Source organism: Rhinolophus hipposideros, assembly GCF_964194185.1.
Source record: "Rhinolophus hipposideros genome assembly, chromosome: 6".
Lineage (NCBI taxonomy): Eukaryota > Metazoa > Chordata > Mammalia > Chiroptera > Rhinolophidae > Rhinolophus > Rhinolophus hipposideros.
The window spans coordinates 73,034,164-73,051,427 of NC_138052.1; the positions used below are offsets into that span (position 1 = coordinate 73,034,164).

General features: G+C 36.7%; 1 protein-coding gene across 1 annotated transcript in view; it reads left to right on the forward strand.

Moving 5' to 3' along the window:
- Positions 1-4,429: 4,429 nt before the first annotated feature.
- CD28 (CD28 molecule) overlaps positions 4,430-17,264 on the forward strand; it is a gene marked incomplete at both ends in the record, with an annotated part of 35,655 nt that continues 22,820 nt past the window's right edge. Inside the window, one exon of the mRNA XM_081050737.1 lies at positions 4,430-4,484. Coding sequence (XP_080906863.1) covers positions 4,430-4,484 — 55 coding nt within the window. The remainder of the gene's footprint in view (positions 4,485-17,264) is intronic.

The following is a 17,264-nucleotide window of genomic DNA, read 5'->3' on the forward strand; positions in this document are numbered from 1 at the left end:
ACAAGCATCATGTGAGCATTTGAACCTCTGTAAGGCACAGCTTTAGGGAATTAGGAACTAAACTGAAAGGCAAGTTTCTAGTTGGAATGTAGATCAAAGAAGATATTATCCTGGTAGACTTGCTCTATATTAGTTAGAGATAGAAAAAGGGCTTCTTATCATTGACTGGGTTGACAACTATAATTCTAAATTGATTGATTTCTAAAACAGGGTTCTGTTGGCACTCATGCTATGAAGTACAATCAGTCCATATAAATATATTAAACATATATATTCAATGATTATTTTTGGTGGATTCAACAAAAATCTATTCAGCCCCCTTATAATAAGTATGAAGTAGAGATTCATTAAATCTTATTTCTATCTTGAGGGTGGGAAGATTCACGTGTTGTATGAGATGTTTATCGAACAAGATGTTTTCATTCCCATTTTACACATGAGGAATTGAGGCTATGACTTTCTAAGATCATATGGCCCAAGTGGGATTTGACCCCTAAGCCCTTGGGACTTCAAATCCTGTGATTCCATCCACTGGAATCCCCAAATGTGTGTGTGTTTTGCCCCCCACTCCTACCGATTCTCTGACACCAGTTGGGTATCCTATAATTTAATTCAGTTCTGACACTACCTGGAGCCCACAAGTTAAGGGCACAGTCCCATAAGACTGCTCCCACTTCAGATGCCAATTGCAAATTCCATGTTGTCACTTATATGTCTGACTGACTGGCTGTAAATTGGGTTCCCACGAGCCCCTCCTTAGGTTCAATAATTTGCTAGAATGGCTCGTAGAATTTAGGAAAACACTAACTTACGCTTACTGGTTTATTATGTAATAAAGGATATGATAAAAAAGTACACATGAACAGCCAGATGAAGAGATATATGGGGTGAGATCTGGAAGGTTCCCAAGCATAGCAGTTTCTGTCCCTGTCAAGTTGGGATGAACAACCAGCCTGTGATGTGTTCATCAACCCAGAAGCTCATGGAACCCTTTAATTCAGGGATTTTTATGAAGGCTTCATCATGTAAGCATGATCGAGTATTAAATCAGTCTGCAGTCTTTCTCCCCTAACAGAGGATAGGGGGTGGTGCTGAAAGTTTCAAGTTTCTATTCATAGCTTGGTTTTTCTTGTGACTAGCCCCCATCCTGAAGCTATCCAGGAGCCCACCAACAGTTGCCTCATTAGAACAAAAGATGCTTCTATCACCCAGAAAATTCCAAAGAATTTGGGAACCCTGTGTCAGGAACTGAGGTCAAAGACCAAATATGAGAATTAAATGCTCCTAGAGTCTATGTTGATTAGTAAATTATAAGGGTTTTATGAGCTCTTGCCAAGAGCCAAGGATGAAAACCAAAATATACATTTTTTATTATGTCACAACATTACATGCTCTTGGATTCTTTTTTTTTTTTTTTTTTCGGGGTCTTACCCCAGGCTTAGTTGCTATTATGTTTCAAACAGCCTATAGAATTTGCTCACTTGTATTATATTTTTTCTCTGACAAGTCATGTAGTTGGGACTTCAGTGTACTTGTTGATTGATTAAGGTTGTTTCATCACAATGCATGCGTCCTTGAATTTCAAGACCATGTTTGGATTTAAGGAATCTGGAATTTCTTCAGAAATACCCAGGTGCATTTTTATGAAACACAGTTCAATTATGTCTCCTCAGTGCCATCTTGTCCTTTCCACACTCTAGTCACATGGGCTCCAATAAGACATTATGTAGCTGCCTTGCAACAGAAAGGTAATGCACATTATCTATCCAGAATTTACAATACTGGAGAAACTTGACAGTAGGGAGGAGGTATAATAATGTAATTAGGGCATAGCAATTCAAGTTAGAAAGATCTAGATTCTAATGTTGGCTCCACTCCTTACTGAGACTTCTTAATTCTCTCTTGAGGTCAGTTTTCTCATCTGTAAAATGGGGATAATAATAGCATATTCCTTACAGGTTGTGTGAGTGTTAAATGACATCAGGCATGTAAAGTGCTTGATACATATATGCTAGCTATTTTTATTATGGGAAATGCATTAGAGTCTCAGTATTCTGTGCATTGATGGCTTTAAGATCCCTTATTTCATCTCTATCTTTTCTACTTCTTAGAATATGTAAGTACCATTCTATTTCAAGAGCAAAAGTGAAAGGACCCTGATGAAATGATTTGCTTCTTTAATGTGATACATGTTTTAAAAAAGGAAGGCAAATGTCAAGGTTTGTTTTTCCTTTTACTCTAAAGAATGAAAACTAAACATGGTCTGTCAAGTAATAAAATTAAGTACACTTAATTATTGTTTTGTGAGTTTGTATAAATCAGCTAACCTCTCTGGGCTTCAGCTTCCTCCTCTGCAAAATAAAGGAGTTAGACCCGATAATTGCACTGTTTCTTTCCAGCTAAGTTTGATTTAATTAAGCACTATCGTATACATCATGTTAACTGGATACTCTACAGTCATCTTTTACATGCTTAAAGGCACTTATTAATTTGCTCCTTAGCCTTTTGTTATGAATCATAAGAAAGTCCAGGAAGTCTTTGTTTCTACCGTACATATTCTTAATCTCTGCGATGAGTTTCACAGCCTCTCATTCTAGATCTGGGTGGTCTGGTGGCTCCAGAATAAGGATAACTGTTTAGAGAAGAGCATTCTGCCTTCTTTAAACTGTCCCTGGAAAGGCATGAGAAAGATACAGGTCCCTCTAACTAGATAGAGGGTCAGAGCCAGGAATACTGGGTCAAATTCTGGAAGTGAATTTTCTCCAAGACTGGGATGCATAACTTTATTATTTATGTCTAGTTCAGAAGTGTAAGTGAATCATTTTTCAAGGACAAGTTTCTCCAAAAGGCAAAAAGATGTGTTAATATGGGTAACAAAAGACAGTGTTTGTGAGAAAATTGAAATGTGGATAAAGGGGGTCTATCCAGAGAGGAAATACTTTTTATCTGTCACTTAGCAGCTGGGTCATCAAAGATGTTCACTGGAGCATTTTTTAAATAGCAAAATATTGGTAACAATATTGGGGGTTTCTTAAACAATTTATGCTATAATCATAGGATGGAGCATTATGCATTAATTACAAATGATGTTTATAAATACTTATATGTCATGGGAAAATATTCAAGCTGTAATAGATAATAGCATACATCTGTTGAAAACTATAAATAAAACATGATATTAAATATGTAAAAATCTTGATAGAAAAACAAATGGAAAGCACTGGACCAGAATATTAAAACTGTTTATATCAGGGTGGTAAGATTATGGGAAAGTTCTGTTTTAATGATTATTTTTAACTTTTAAAAAGGTAAATGTACCTTTTTCTAAATTTTTGATATGAAGTATTTCCCACTTTTATATTAGGAGTAAAAAGCAATACAAATCATCTTTAAAAAGATCCTCACACACACAAATCCAAAACTAGCGTAATCATATAAAGCTTAGATTTTCAAGAAAGCAGAACAAAAATTACTGGAAAGATTTTGAGAAAGCTGTCAAGTACAAGATCTTGACCCAGGCGTCAGAAGAGGAGCGTGGAGTTGGCCACATCAGTAGAATGACCCTAGATGCAGAAGGCCTGACCGGGAGAGAGGGCCATGGAGGGCCCAGCAGAGGGCAACCAGCATGGGGAGCCTGCTTGGAGCTTCTCTTCCTGCCTATCCCTTAACTTTGAATGATTTCTTGAGGGATACAGAGAGTACGAGATGCCAAGGGATGTTTGGTCACCTTACTGTCTTAAGGATATGTAAATTTTTAAAACTTTCCCTTTAGTTGGGGAAACTCCTCTCCCCAGTGGGTTGGATGGTTCCAAGTGGGGGGTGTTTCTTACAGTTCCTAGAAGCCAGTTGAGGGAAGCTTGGTGTAAATTAAGGAGAGTGTGCTAAATGCTCCATAGGACTACCTATATCCAACACAAAAGTTTAATTCCTAATATTTATGACTCCTTTCACCACTGGTATGGATGTTTCCCAAATCCTTAACATAATTCTTATTGTTGTCTGTTTGACACAGTCTATCCTTATCCGACGCAAATCTCCCCTCTGTGAGAGACTTTATTTCTCCTGTAGAACACCTTGTTTGTCTACCTTTTAGCTCTTGCTGGATTCCAAGCACCCATTTTTCACAGCTCTGACACTTGTCCATAGAGAATAATTCTCATGAGCCCATCAGAGAGTAACTGACATTCTATCTCAGTGGGGAGAAAAGGCTGCCTTTAAAAGTCAAAAGTCATCAAAACAATGTAATATCCGGTGTGAAATGTTGCAGTCACAATGTCTTGTGGTTTGAATGCCCTTGATCATGTGCCCTGCGTGAAGCAAGTTGCAGGTGGCCGTGACTCTCAGGCTTCAGTAGGTACATCTTCAGACCACTTCACACTTTGGGCTCCTCAGGGAGGAGGGGCTGCCGCCCTGGCCCACTGTTAGCACAATGATCTTGAGGCTGCTCCTGGTTCTCAACTTCTTCCCCTCCATTCAAGTAACAGGTAAACAATTTTGATTTCTTTTCTCCTCTGAGTTTTACTTTGGAGGTCTTTGATTAGCTTGGTTCATTTACAATTTTAAACAACTTGTGAAATTTGGATATTGGAAGTGTAGTTTTGTTATAAAACGGCAACTTGTTATTTAGAAACTCATTGATTCTCAGATTACAGTATGATATTTTCATGACCATCTTTGGGAATGAAACAAAATTTATTTAGATGTTAGTTGATGGTGTGTCAAAAATTTATAGCATATGTATCTATATATACATATATACATATATATATACATATATACATATATACATATATATATATATATAAACATAAGAAAACTACTATAAGCAGATTGGTTCTGAAAGCTCTGGATGTAGACTGCCTGGGTTCATATCACAGATCCATTTTTTACTAGATGAGCTTAGATTATTATTTAAACTCTCAAAGCCTCAGTTTCCTTATTTGTAAAACAGAGATGATAATAAACTCATCTCAAGGTCATTGTGAGCATAAAATGAAATAATCCATGTGAAATGCTTAGTGCATTTGCTAGCAAGTCACTGTTTTGCTTGTAAGATAAGTGTTTGTTGTAATTGCTTTGTCTATTGAAATTGAATGAGTGCCAAAATGAATTCTGGAGTCATCACAGAAACTGGTACAACATAAATGCTAATAAATTAGTTTGCTTTTACAATTGGCTGAATCTGTTTTCTTAGATTAAAATCCTTTAAATTCCCAATGATGATGAAAAGGAGGATGATATACCTAACACTATTATAGGACCTCATTTCAGATGTAGAAATAGAGAGGTAGAAATACTCATTTGCCCAAGAATACACAGGTACTGGCTGTTGGAACGAGAGTTTGATCATAGAGCCTGAGCTCTTGACCATTATGCTATCCTATCTAACGTGATGTGTTTTATAATTCCATAGCTCCAGATACATCCAAGGTTAAATCATCTTCAAAAAATCACAATTCCAAACAGAAAGAACTTGTTGCATTGGTGGACTGGAGTAAGGTGTTTGTTCAACTTGCTCTCAGAGAAGTGTCCTGCTTGGCTCAAAAACTGGATTGATAAGTGTTAACGGGCATGTTTAAATTTAGTTATTTTCCCCTTGAAAATACATTGAAAAGCCAGTATCTCGATTTCTTTCTCATTTATTTTGGTGGTGCAAAGACTACACTATTTGTCATTGCTCTTGAATACCATGTGGATGTGCTCCAAAGGGCATATTTTGGTGCAAAGGGTATAGATGGGTATGTATGTATGCACAAGTACAGTACATACATACCCATCTATTTAGTTGCCAAATATGCCAGTGAGCACATTTACAAACCGTGTGTATTTATAATGGGTTTTGATATAATAAAAGGCATGAGCTGGTGATGAGATAGGTTATGCTTTTAGTATCTAGTACCAAGAATTTAGAGCTACTAAATTCATTTAAAAAGTGTCTTAAAATTTATTTTTAAAATCTATTTTTAAGGAATCTTTAAAATTTATTTTTAAAGACTATTTAAAATTTCTTAATTTGTTAAATTAAGTAAAGGATACGCAGAAAGAGAAACCTCACTCTGACAGAAAACTAAAGTTGGTAATTGTACACAAACTACTTTTCTGATATGCTTTGTGGACAACCATCTATCATCAGTTCATTCACCCTCCTTTGAAGATATTTTTATAAGACCCAAAGCTTTATGTATATTTTTAACTTATTAAAAGAAAAATAGCTGAAAAAGCAGTCAGAGAGTTCAGACACACAGAACCTTTGTTTTCTACTTTATGATACATATACTTTTCAAACACCAAATCTCCCTCCTAATAACTTTTCAGATTTGATACTGAGTGGCCATCTAATCAAGTAGGAAAGGAATTGGAATACACAAGGCACTTTTGAAATGCTTCTAATAAGAAACCTTATGAGAAAAATAATTACAACGTACATAAACGTATGATCTATTCTAATTAATGGTGCAAAACCTTCCACGTGATTTTTGTTTCTCTGTATTACCCTCCATGAAGAAATTAGAAAGATAAGAAAATTCTCTGGTCAAAGTGTAATTATCCTCTCTAGGATTGTGAGAGACTACTGGTATATCTATGTGGAAGCGTGTGTGTGTGTGTGTGTGTGTGTGTGTGTGTGTGTGTGTAAAGAACAGTTATTTCCCCACTAATGTAATAATTTTAATTCATTGGCTCATGGCAGATCTTAAAATATTTATTTTATGAAGGTTAAAACTAACCTGATTCTTTATGATTATAATGACATTCTAGAAAGATGTTTGTGGCTAAATTAAAGAAGTATGATATAGAAAGTGTAAGGAAACCTTAGACAATTCCTTTACTAAGGTTGCATGTTTTCTATCAGATTTGGATAACTGTGTTATTGAGATCCACAACAGAGGATTTTGTTGACTTTAGAAGATGAGTGCAGCTTAGCACCCTGGAAAGGAATATAATTTGTGATTGATGATGGATGGAGTGTGCATATAATACATGGCATTGTTCATAGATTTTTCAGCCAATTTTGGTTATTTTTCAGCAAGATAATTATTAAGTATGAAGATAAAATCCGGGAGACATCATTTATTTTTCCATGAGAGAGTTTCTTTTCATTTTCCCCCAAACCTTAGCAAGTAAACTATCAAAATGGCGAGTTTGATTTCTTTAGTGCTGCTGCATTTCCCTTAGCATTTCTTTTTCTGAAAGAGACACAGAAGCAGGAAAATGGTGATGAGAGAAATTTAATCATTTCTATCATCAGCAAAGCAAAATAATAAACTTTATTTTTAATCTAGCAAATAACCATTCTGAGATAGTTGTACACCAAAAGAAGTAATTTATCTCTCATTGGAAAGTGTTGCTCTGAGGCTGGGCTTGGGAAAGTAAGCTAGAGAGACGAACATCAAAAATGCAAAGCAGGCAGGTCACAAGAACATGGCGATCTGAGGGGTGCTCCTTGAGCTCTCCTTGAAGTTACAAGTTGAACAGTTACAATTCAACAAAGGATTTCCTATGCAACACACAAAGACATCTGAGAGACCCATGCATGGAAACCTCTGCAGGTGGGCGAATCTGGGTGAAAAACAGAAGAGGGAAGGAAGAAGTGAACGTTGGCCATGGGATTACGTAGCTCACTGCAGTCCTGGGAGAGGAGAGGATGGAGACTGCAGGTGTACTCTCTGTGGCCCTGAGCATTGCTTCCTGAGGGATCAGCATATAATACGAGGGAACCCAGTGATTGGAGCAGAGCTCTCTGGGCAAAGATAGAATACAGAAGCGCAACAACTGTGGTTTAACAGCCCTCACTGCCAGGCAGAAAAATGGAGTCTGGGGGCCTTTCCTCACCGTTCCAAAGCTCACTTTCCCCACTCCCTCCCAGTGTTAACCACAGGCCCTAGAAAAAAATGGTCGCAGTGTCAGATTAAAGAGCAGAATATCTACAGCCCTGAGAACTGGAGAGACAGTTCTTGAGTGGCAGATACACACTGTAGCTAATGCCAGTGACAAGGAAGGAACTATAGGGGCAAGGCAGCTATGGTCTGGTAATCACCATTACTTGGAGGAGAAAACAAAGCCACAAACAGACCCACCCACCTTTTAAGGCTGAACACCTCCCAGCCGACCCTGCCCCCCACCTATTATGGCTGAACACAGCGGGGACACCGAGGGCTGCTGAGGCACATAGCTCTGCATCTGGCTGCAGGGGCAGCACTGGATTTCAGAGGCTCAGAACCCCATTGCCCACCACATTCTCCCACAGGGGTAATGCTCTGAGACTGAAGCAGCCTGGTCAGAGAGGAGAAGCCTACCTCCTCAGGAAATCTCCCACTGTGCAAGAAGCCAAAACAGAGTGAGAGAATATAAAACACTCCAGTGCTACCTGTTGGAAAACAAAAGAAAGACTTCATATCAACCTGCTGCAGAATTCACTCCTGTAGATTCCGGAAGAGAAATAATCCATTAACTGCCATGAATAACCGAGGTAAAAAGGCAGCTCAGAAAGAAATGAAAAACTTGCAAAAAATAAACTTAAAGACATGGATGTATGTGACTTAAATGACAAATAATTCAAGACTGCAGTTTTGAAAAATCTCAATGAGATGCAGAAAATTCAATTGACAGTTTAATGAATTCAGAAATAAAATCAATGAACAAAATAAATATTTTACCAAAGACACTGAAATTTTAAAAAAGAATCAAATAGAAATTCTGGAGCTGAAGAACTCAACAAAAGAGATGAAGTATGAAACAGCAACTTTAGGAAATAGTACTGATCAGATAAAGGAAAGAATTAGTGATATTGAAGATAGAAATCTGGAAATGACACAGATGGAAGAAGAGAGACTTGAGAGTTAAAAGAAATGAAAGCATTCTACAAGAACTTTATGACTCCATCAGAAGGAGCAACATAAGAATAATGGGTATACCAGAAGGAGAAGAGAGGGCCACAGAGCATCTATTCAAACAAATAGTCAATGAGAACTTCATAAACCTCTGGAAAGAACTGGATCCTTGAATCCAAGAAACCAACAGAACACCAAATTACCTCAATCTGACTAGACCTTCTCCAAGGCACATTATATTGAAGCTGTCAAAAATTAATGACAAAGAAAGAATTCTCAAGGCAGTCAGGGAAAAGAAGATGGTGACCTACAAAGGAAGTCTCATTAGAATAGCATCAGATTTTTCAGGAGAAACTCTACAAGCCAGGAGGGAGTGGAATCAAATATTCAAACCATTGAAAGAAATTACCAGCCAATAATGATATGTCCTGCAAAGTTATCCTTTAGATATGAAGTAGGAATAAAGATCTTGCCAGATATACAGAAACTGAGGGAATTTCCCACCACAAGGCCTACATTACAGGAAATACTAAAGGAGGTTATTTTACCTGAAAAAAAGACACAAAGGATACAAAACTATGAGTAATATTACTAACAGACAGACAGAAGCAGGAAATGGCAACCCTTGCAGAGAACAGGGCACTATACACTTAAACATAACATAAAGGGTAAAGAAGATTAAAAAAAAAAACTGTAAAACAGAAAAAGGGAAGTAGAAGACAATACGCTACTGCAACTCAGAAATGAACTCACAGCATAAATAGGGATAATTTGTGACAACAAAAACATAAAAAGGGAGGGAGCAAACATAGGTGTTTGCAAAGGGATATGGAGATAAGATGCATGATGAAGAAAAAGGACTAATGAATATATGAAACTTTCTTTTACATTAACTTAATGGTAACTATTAAAAAAAATCTAGAACTAAGATACATAACACAAAAAAAAGAGGGAAGAGAGGAAAAAAAACCCCACAGAAACCACCAAACTAAAATAACAGACAGAAACGCAAAGTCAAAGAAATAATGGAGACACCGAGCTGCCAGAAAACAAAAGTTAAAATGACTATAGGAAATCCTCATATATTAATAATCACACTAAATGTAAGTGGACCGAAGTCATCAATAAGAAAGCATAGAGTAGCAGATTGGATCAAAAAACAAAACCCAACCTTATGCTGCCTCTAAGAGAAACATCTCAGCTGCAAGGATAACTATAGACTGAAATGAGAAGGTGGAAAATGGTACTCCAAGCAAATGGTAACCAGAGCAAGGCAGGTCTAATCATATGTGTATTTGATGAAACAGACTTCAGGATAAAAAAGGTAACAAGAGACAAAGATGGACACTTCATAGTGATAAAAGGGACAGCACAAAAAGAAGACATAACACTGATTAATACATGTGCTCCCAATCAGAAAGCACCAAAATATATAAAGCAACTACTAACAGAACTAAAGGGAGAAACTGACAAAAACCACAATTATGGTAGGGGACCTAAATACTCCATTGACAGCTACGAGGTCAGAAAATTAAGTTCTTGAACTCATCCTAGAAAAAGTGCTACATACCTACATACCTCACTGCTGAATATCACTATGGTCACCTTTGAAGTCCTCCCCTTGGAAAGCTATGCACGGACACCAGTGCCTAGTCTATCCTTCAAAGCAATTTTGGAACTCCTTTTCTGGAATGGCCATCAGAGCTGTCGTCCTTTTACCCTTGATGTCCTGAATGTCATCAAAATGTCTTCCTTTCAATATTTCCTTTATCTTTGGGTAAAGAAAGAAGTCATTGGGGGCCAGACCAAGTGAGTAGGGAGGGCGTTCCAATACAGTTATTTGTTTACTGGCTAAAAACTCTCTCACAGACAGTGCCATATGAGCTGATGCATTGTCGTGATGCAAGAGCCATGAATTGTTGGCAAAAAGTTCAGGTCATTTAACTTTTTCATGCAGCTTTTTCAGCACTTCCAAATAGTAAACTTGGTTAACTGTTTGTTCAGTTGCTACAAATTCATAATGAATAATTCCTCTGATATCAAAAAAGGTTAGCAACATTTCTGCAATGCAGTTCGTGAACTTCATTGTCCGACCTTGCGTAAATAGATCATCCAAACAGAAAATCAGTAAGGAAATATCAGCCTTAAAAATCAGTGACACATTGACCAACTGGACATAATTGACACTTACAGAACATTTCATCCTAAAAAAAACACACTATGCATTCTTTTCTAGTGCACATCAAACATTCTTAAGGGCAGACCATATGTTGGGACACAAAACTAGCCTCAGAAAATTTAAGATTGAAATCATACAAAGCATATTCTCTCACCACAATGCTTAGAAATTGGAGATCAGCTGGAAAAAGAAATTGGACACAAATATGTGGAATGCAAACAACATGCTACTAAATAATTAATGGGTCAAAGAAGAAATAAGAGATAAAAAGATACATAGAAACAAATACAATGAAAATACATCATATTAAAATTATTGGCGTGTGGTGAAAGCAGTATTACGAGGGAAATTTATGTCATTCCAGGCCTAACTCAAAAAACAAGAAAAATCCCAAATAAACAACCTAACATTACATCTTAAAGAAGCAGAAAAGGAAGAATGAATGAAACCCAAAGTCTTCATAAGGAAGGAAATAATAAAAATTAGAGAAGAATTAAATGAAATAGAGAACAATAAGACAATAGAAAAAAATAATGCAACAAAGAGGTGATTCTTTGAAAAGACTGACAAACCCCTGGCTAGACTCCCTAAGGAAGAGATAAGACAAATAAAATCAGAAATGAAAGAGGAAAAGTTATGACAGATGCCACAGAAATACAAAAGATCATACAAGAATACTATGAAGGACTATATGCCACCAAATTCAATAACCTAGATGAGATGGATAAGTTCTTAGAAATATATAACCTTCCTAGACTGAATCACAAATAACTGGAAAATCTACATAGACTAATCGACAGTAAGGAAATTGAAACAATCATCAAAAACCTCCCCAACAGCAAAATTCCAGAAACAGCTGGCTTCACTAGTGAATCCTACCAAACACTCAAAGATGATTCAATACCTGGGCTCCTCAAACTCTTCCAAAAAATCAGAGAAGAGGCAATATTTTTAACTCATTTTATGAGGCCAACATTAATACCAAACTAATACCAAACCCTAATACCAAAACCTGGTAAGGATAACACACAGAAGCAACAACTAACAAACAAAACAACAATAAAAAACTACAGACCAATATCTCTGATGAATACAGATGCAAAAAAACTAAACAAAATATTAGCATATCAAGTACAACAATACATTAAAAAGATTGTACACTATGATCAAGTGGGGTTCATTCCAGGGGCAACACATGCAAATGGTTCAACACATGCAAATCAATCAATGTGATACACCACATAAACAAAATAGAGAATAAAAATCATACGATTCTATCAATATGTTCAGAAAAAGCATTTGACAAGATACAACATCCATTTATAATTAAAACACTTAATAAAATGGGTATAAAAGGAAAGTACCTCAACCTAATAAAGGCCACATATGATGAACCCTCAATAGCACATTTATGGTGAAAAACTGAAAGCTTTTCCTCTAAAATCAGGAACAAGACAGGGATACCTACTGTCATCACTGTGATTCAGCATAGTATTGGAAGTCCTAGCCAGAGCATTCAGGCAAGAGAAAGAAATAAAAGGCATCCAAACTGGGAATGAAGAAATCAAATTGTCACTTTTCGTAGATGACATGATTTTTTATATAGAAAACTCTAAAGACTCCACCAAAACACTATTAGAAACAATGAACAAATACAGTAAAGTTGCAGGATACAAAATCAATGTACAAAAATCCATTGCGTTCTTATATACTAACAATGAAATTTCAGAAAAAGAAATAAAAAAAACCACAATTCCTTTTGCAATTGCAACAAAAATAATGAAACACCTAGGAATAAACTTAAGGATGGGAAAGACCTCGACACTGAAAACTATAAGACATTATTAAAAGAAATTGAAGGAAACACAAAGAAATGAAAAGATATCCTGTTTTCACGGATTGGAAGAATCAACATAGGTAAAATGGCCATATTATCCAAAGCAATATACAGATTTAATGCAATCCCTATCAATATCCCAATGGCATTTTTTTCAAGAAATACACAAAAAATCATCAGATTTTTATGGAATCACAAAAGACCCCGAATAGCCAAAGCAACCCTAAGAAAAAAGAACAATGCTGGAGATATCACATGCCCTTGACTTTAGTTTTTACTACAAAGTGACAAAACCAAAACAGCATGTATTTGCAAAAGAACAGACACAAAGACCAACGGAATAGAATTGAGAATCCAGAAATAAACGCTTGTAAATACAGACAGATAATTTTTGACAAAGTAGCCAAAAACATACAATGGAGAAAAGAAACCCTCTTCAATAAATGGTGCTGGGAAAATTGGGTAGCCATGAGCTAAAGAATGAGACTAGACTGCTATCTGTCACCACATGCCAAAATTAACTCCAAATGAATCAAAGACCTAACTATAACACCTGAAACAATAAACTGCACAGAAGAAAGCATAGGTACGAAACTTATGGACCTTGGTTTCAGAGAGGATTTTATAATTTGACTTCAAAGGCAAGGGGAGTAAAAGCTAACATAAATTAATGGGACTATATCAAACTAAAAAGCTTCTGCACAGCAAAGGAAACCATCAACAAAATGAACCAAATGGGAAAAGATATTTGCAAACAACACCTCTGATAAGGGGCTAATATCCAAAATATATAATGAACTTATATAACTCAACAACAACAAAAACCAATTCAATTAAAAATGGGTGGAGGACCTGAGCAGGCACTTCTCCCAAGAAGACATGCAAATGGCCAACAGACATATGAAAAAGTGCTCTATTTCATTAGGTATTAGGAAAATGCAAATCAAAACAGCAATAAGGTATGACTTCAACAAGACAAGTTAACAACCAGTGTCGGAGAGGCTGTGGAGCAAAAAGAACCCTCATACACTGCTGGTGGGAATGGAAACTGGTACAGCCTCTATGGAAAACAGCATAGAGGTTCCTCAAAAAATTAAGTGTAGAATTACCATACGACCCAGCAATCCCTCTTATGGGTACCTATCCTAAAAATCTGGAAAGATATATGTACCCCTATCTTCACTGCAGCATTATTCAAGGTGTCCAAGACACGGAAACAATCAAAGTGTCCTTTGATAGATGATTGGATAAAAAAGATGGAATACTACTTGGCCATAAGAAAAGATGAAATACTGCCATTTGCACCGATATAGATGGATCTTGAGATTATCATGGTAAGTGAAAGAAGTCAGACAGAAAAAGTCAAGAACCATATGACTTCACTCAGATATTTAGGATACAAAATTGAAAGCAACGAATGAGCAAGACAAAGAAACAAAAACTCACAGTTTAATGGTTACCAAAGGGGAAGGTGGGTGGTAGAAAAGGGAAAAGGGGGTCAAATATGTGGTAATAGAAGGAGAATTGACTCTGGGTGAACATACAATACAGTATATAGATGATGTATTATAGAATTGTACACTTGAAATCTATATAATTTTACTAACCCCAATAAATTTAATAAAAATTAAAAAATACAATGTAATCAGCAGATTGCTGTACCTATATTTACTGGTGCCAGTTTTTCTGACTTAAAACATTACCTGGGTGCTTTGTCATCTGATGGACATTTCCAAAGTGCAGACTTCTTGCTTAAGAAGTCTGTTTTACTGTATGTACTACTATACCCTACAATAAGATACTATTTTTCATTTTATTTATTTATTTATTTATTTATTTATTATTTATTTATTTATTTTTGGCAGGGAAGGGGAACAGGACTTTATTGGGAAACTGTGTGTACTTCCAGGACTTTTCTCCAAGTCAAGTTTTTGTCCTTTCAGTCTTAGTTGTGGAGGGCGCTGCTCAGCTCCAGGTCCAGTTGCCGTTGCTAGTTGCAGGGGGCACAGCTCACCATCCCTTGCAGGAGTCGAACTGGCAACCTTGTGGTTGAGCGCTCACTGGCCCATGTGGGAATCCAACCAGCAGCCTTCGGAGTTAGGAGTATGGAGCTCTAACCACCTGAGCCACAGGGCCGCCCAACTTTTTGTTTTTTTTTTAAAGGCAACAATCCAGCTAGGACTTTTATAGCAAGGATATTAATTTTATAGTAAAATTAATATCAATATAGCAATATCAGGAAATAGAATGAGACATTTTTACAGATAGATTAGAAATAGAAATGAATCTGTGATCCTAACTTTGAAGCTCTCATGTTCAAACGTTTACTATGGGTGGGGAGGGGATCTTGCTGTTTCTTCTTTAGACATAGACTGTCCTCCTTTTTAATGTCTTCATTCTATTTTCAAGAGTAAAGAAATGCCATATGACTATCATTCAGCTTTTATCATGTGTGAATATCTTCCTTCAAGTATTTCCTGAATACAGTATGCTGACATTTACAAAATGAAAATATTTATGCCACTAATATCCCAGAAGAAAATTCCGTTTGTGGTTTATCATCTCTAAAACAATAACTCTTTATTAACTAGTATAGCCATTGATAAGGATACAAAATTCACTGCACTTTCTTGTCTAAAAATTAGAGGGCAGGCACTCCTTCAAAGCACAGTTATTTCACAGCTGGTCATTGAAAAGGATAAAGTCTTTTAGTCTCCTTTTATCTTGGTGAAATTTTTGTTTGCCTTTTTCTTCAAGAAATTTATTATTTATAGAACTTCACAGAGACTGGAATTTTCCATCTCAGTAGATTAGCTGAAGTTCAGGAAAAAATGACATCTGGGTTTCTTTGTGACTGACTGAAGGGTTCTCTTGTTTACTAAGCTCTGATAAGGAATGTGTGTCTCTTTTATGGTGATTGCTTTTACTCTTTTTGGTCATTGACATGGTGTTGTCATCAGACAAATGAACGTAGATACTGAAAAAAAACACACAAAAATGTGCGTGGAGCTTTCAATCTGAGAGTCATCGCATGAGGATGAGTTTCTGAAGCTGGAGGGAAGGTAACCCAGGCCCAAGTGAGAAGTGGTTGGAAAGTAGGTGTGCAACCTCTTGCTTGTTACTCTCATTTTGATGACTCTAGACCCTAGAAGACAGGTGCGCTGGATGGGGTCAACTGCTATTCAGTCACTTGTTAGAGGGTGTGAAAAAGAGACTACACTTCTGTGGCCTTAGTATTTCAATGCTAATTTCTTAGGCACCTTAGTTTAGTCTGTATGTCACCATGCTGATTACGTGTGTATATGTATTCACTGCTGAAAGAGAACCTGCATGATCAGAGAGAATTTCTTACATAACTTTGAGCTGCAACTTTATCTCTTCATCACCATTACCGCCATCTTTTTCATTTGTCATCATCTTAATTATCTTGGGGAATCTGACTGCCAAGGTAACCAGGTTAATTGTTTCTGATGGTGTCGTGAAAGTCCCCCACTCGCTGTTCACTCTGACCTCTGATGTAGTTGAGAGCCTCTTTCTGCAGCATCTGTGTCAGTTTGTTAGCTCACAATCCACCATGCAACACATTGATTGCAGCAGTAACTCCTATTTATCACCCATTCATTCACACAAGAATCGGAATTATTGACATGTCTTACTTTTTAACAATGACATAGACTTCCTTATTATGAACTTAGGTGGGTGGGTTTTGTTTGTTTTGTTTTGTTTTGTTTTGTTTTGTTTTTTGCCTGCTGAGAAGGTAGAAGTCTGTGCTTTTCATTGCTTAGGAATATTTAACACATGATGAAGTGTCCGAACATCACTGTGACTTTCTTTGCAGCTTCCATGTGACCCGATGACGTTCTTTGCTATTGAACACTGCTAATAGTAAGTGTACATAATTTAAGGTTAGATTAAGGAAGGCTGAGTCCAAGAGGGTTCCATTTCTGGTCCACAGACTCTATCCCATAGAAGGTGGGTGAGGAGGATGGTTTCTTCCACCATGAGGTTCCTGGGGATACTAAAACGGGATATGAGTAGCTTACTGGGTATTAATGTCTAAGGTGCCTGCTCCTTCTGATGCTTCAGTAAAACAGGTTTTCACCCATGTGCTCGTTCAACAGTTATTTATCAACATCTTCTACGTGCTATTCTAGGTTTTGTGACAGATACAAAACCTCCCTTTGAGCTTCAGGGAAGTAAACATGAGAACTGTGAAATCTTTCTAAAATTTTTTTTCACTGAAGGACTACCGTGGTAATATTCTATTCACACTTATTTATTTTATGGAAAACGGTTATAAGCAGAAGCATCCAAGAATTGTTGAAGTCAACCACAGACATCTAGAGATTGGAGGAAACTTAGACATCTCCCAATGTGTGGAAAAGGAAGTTGTGTTGATGGTTCCTAGGAGATGCTTATA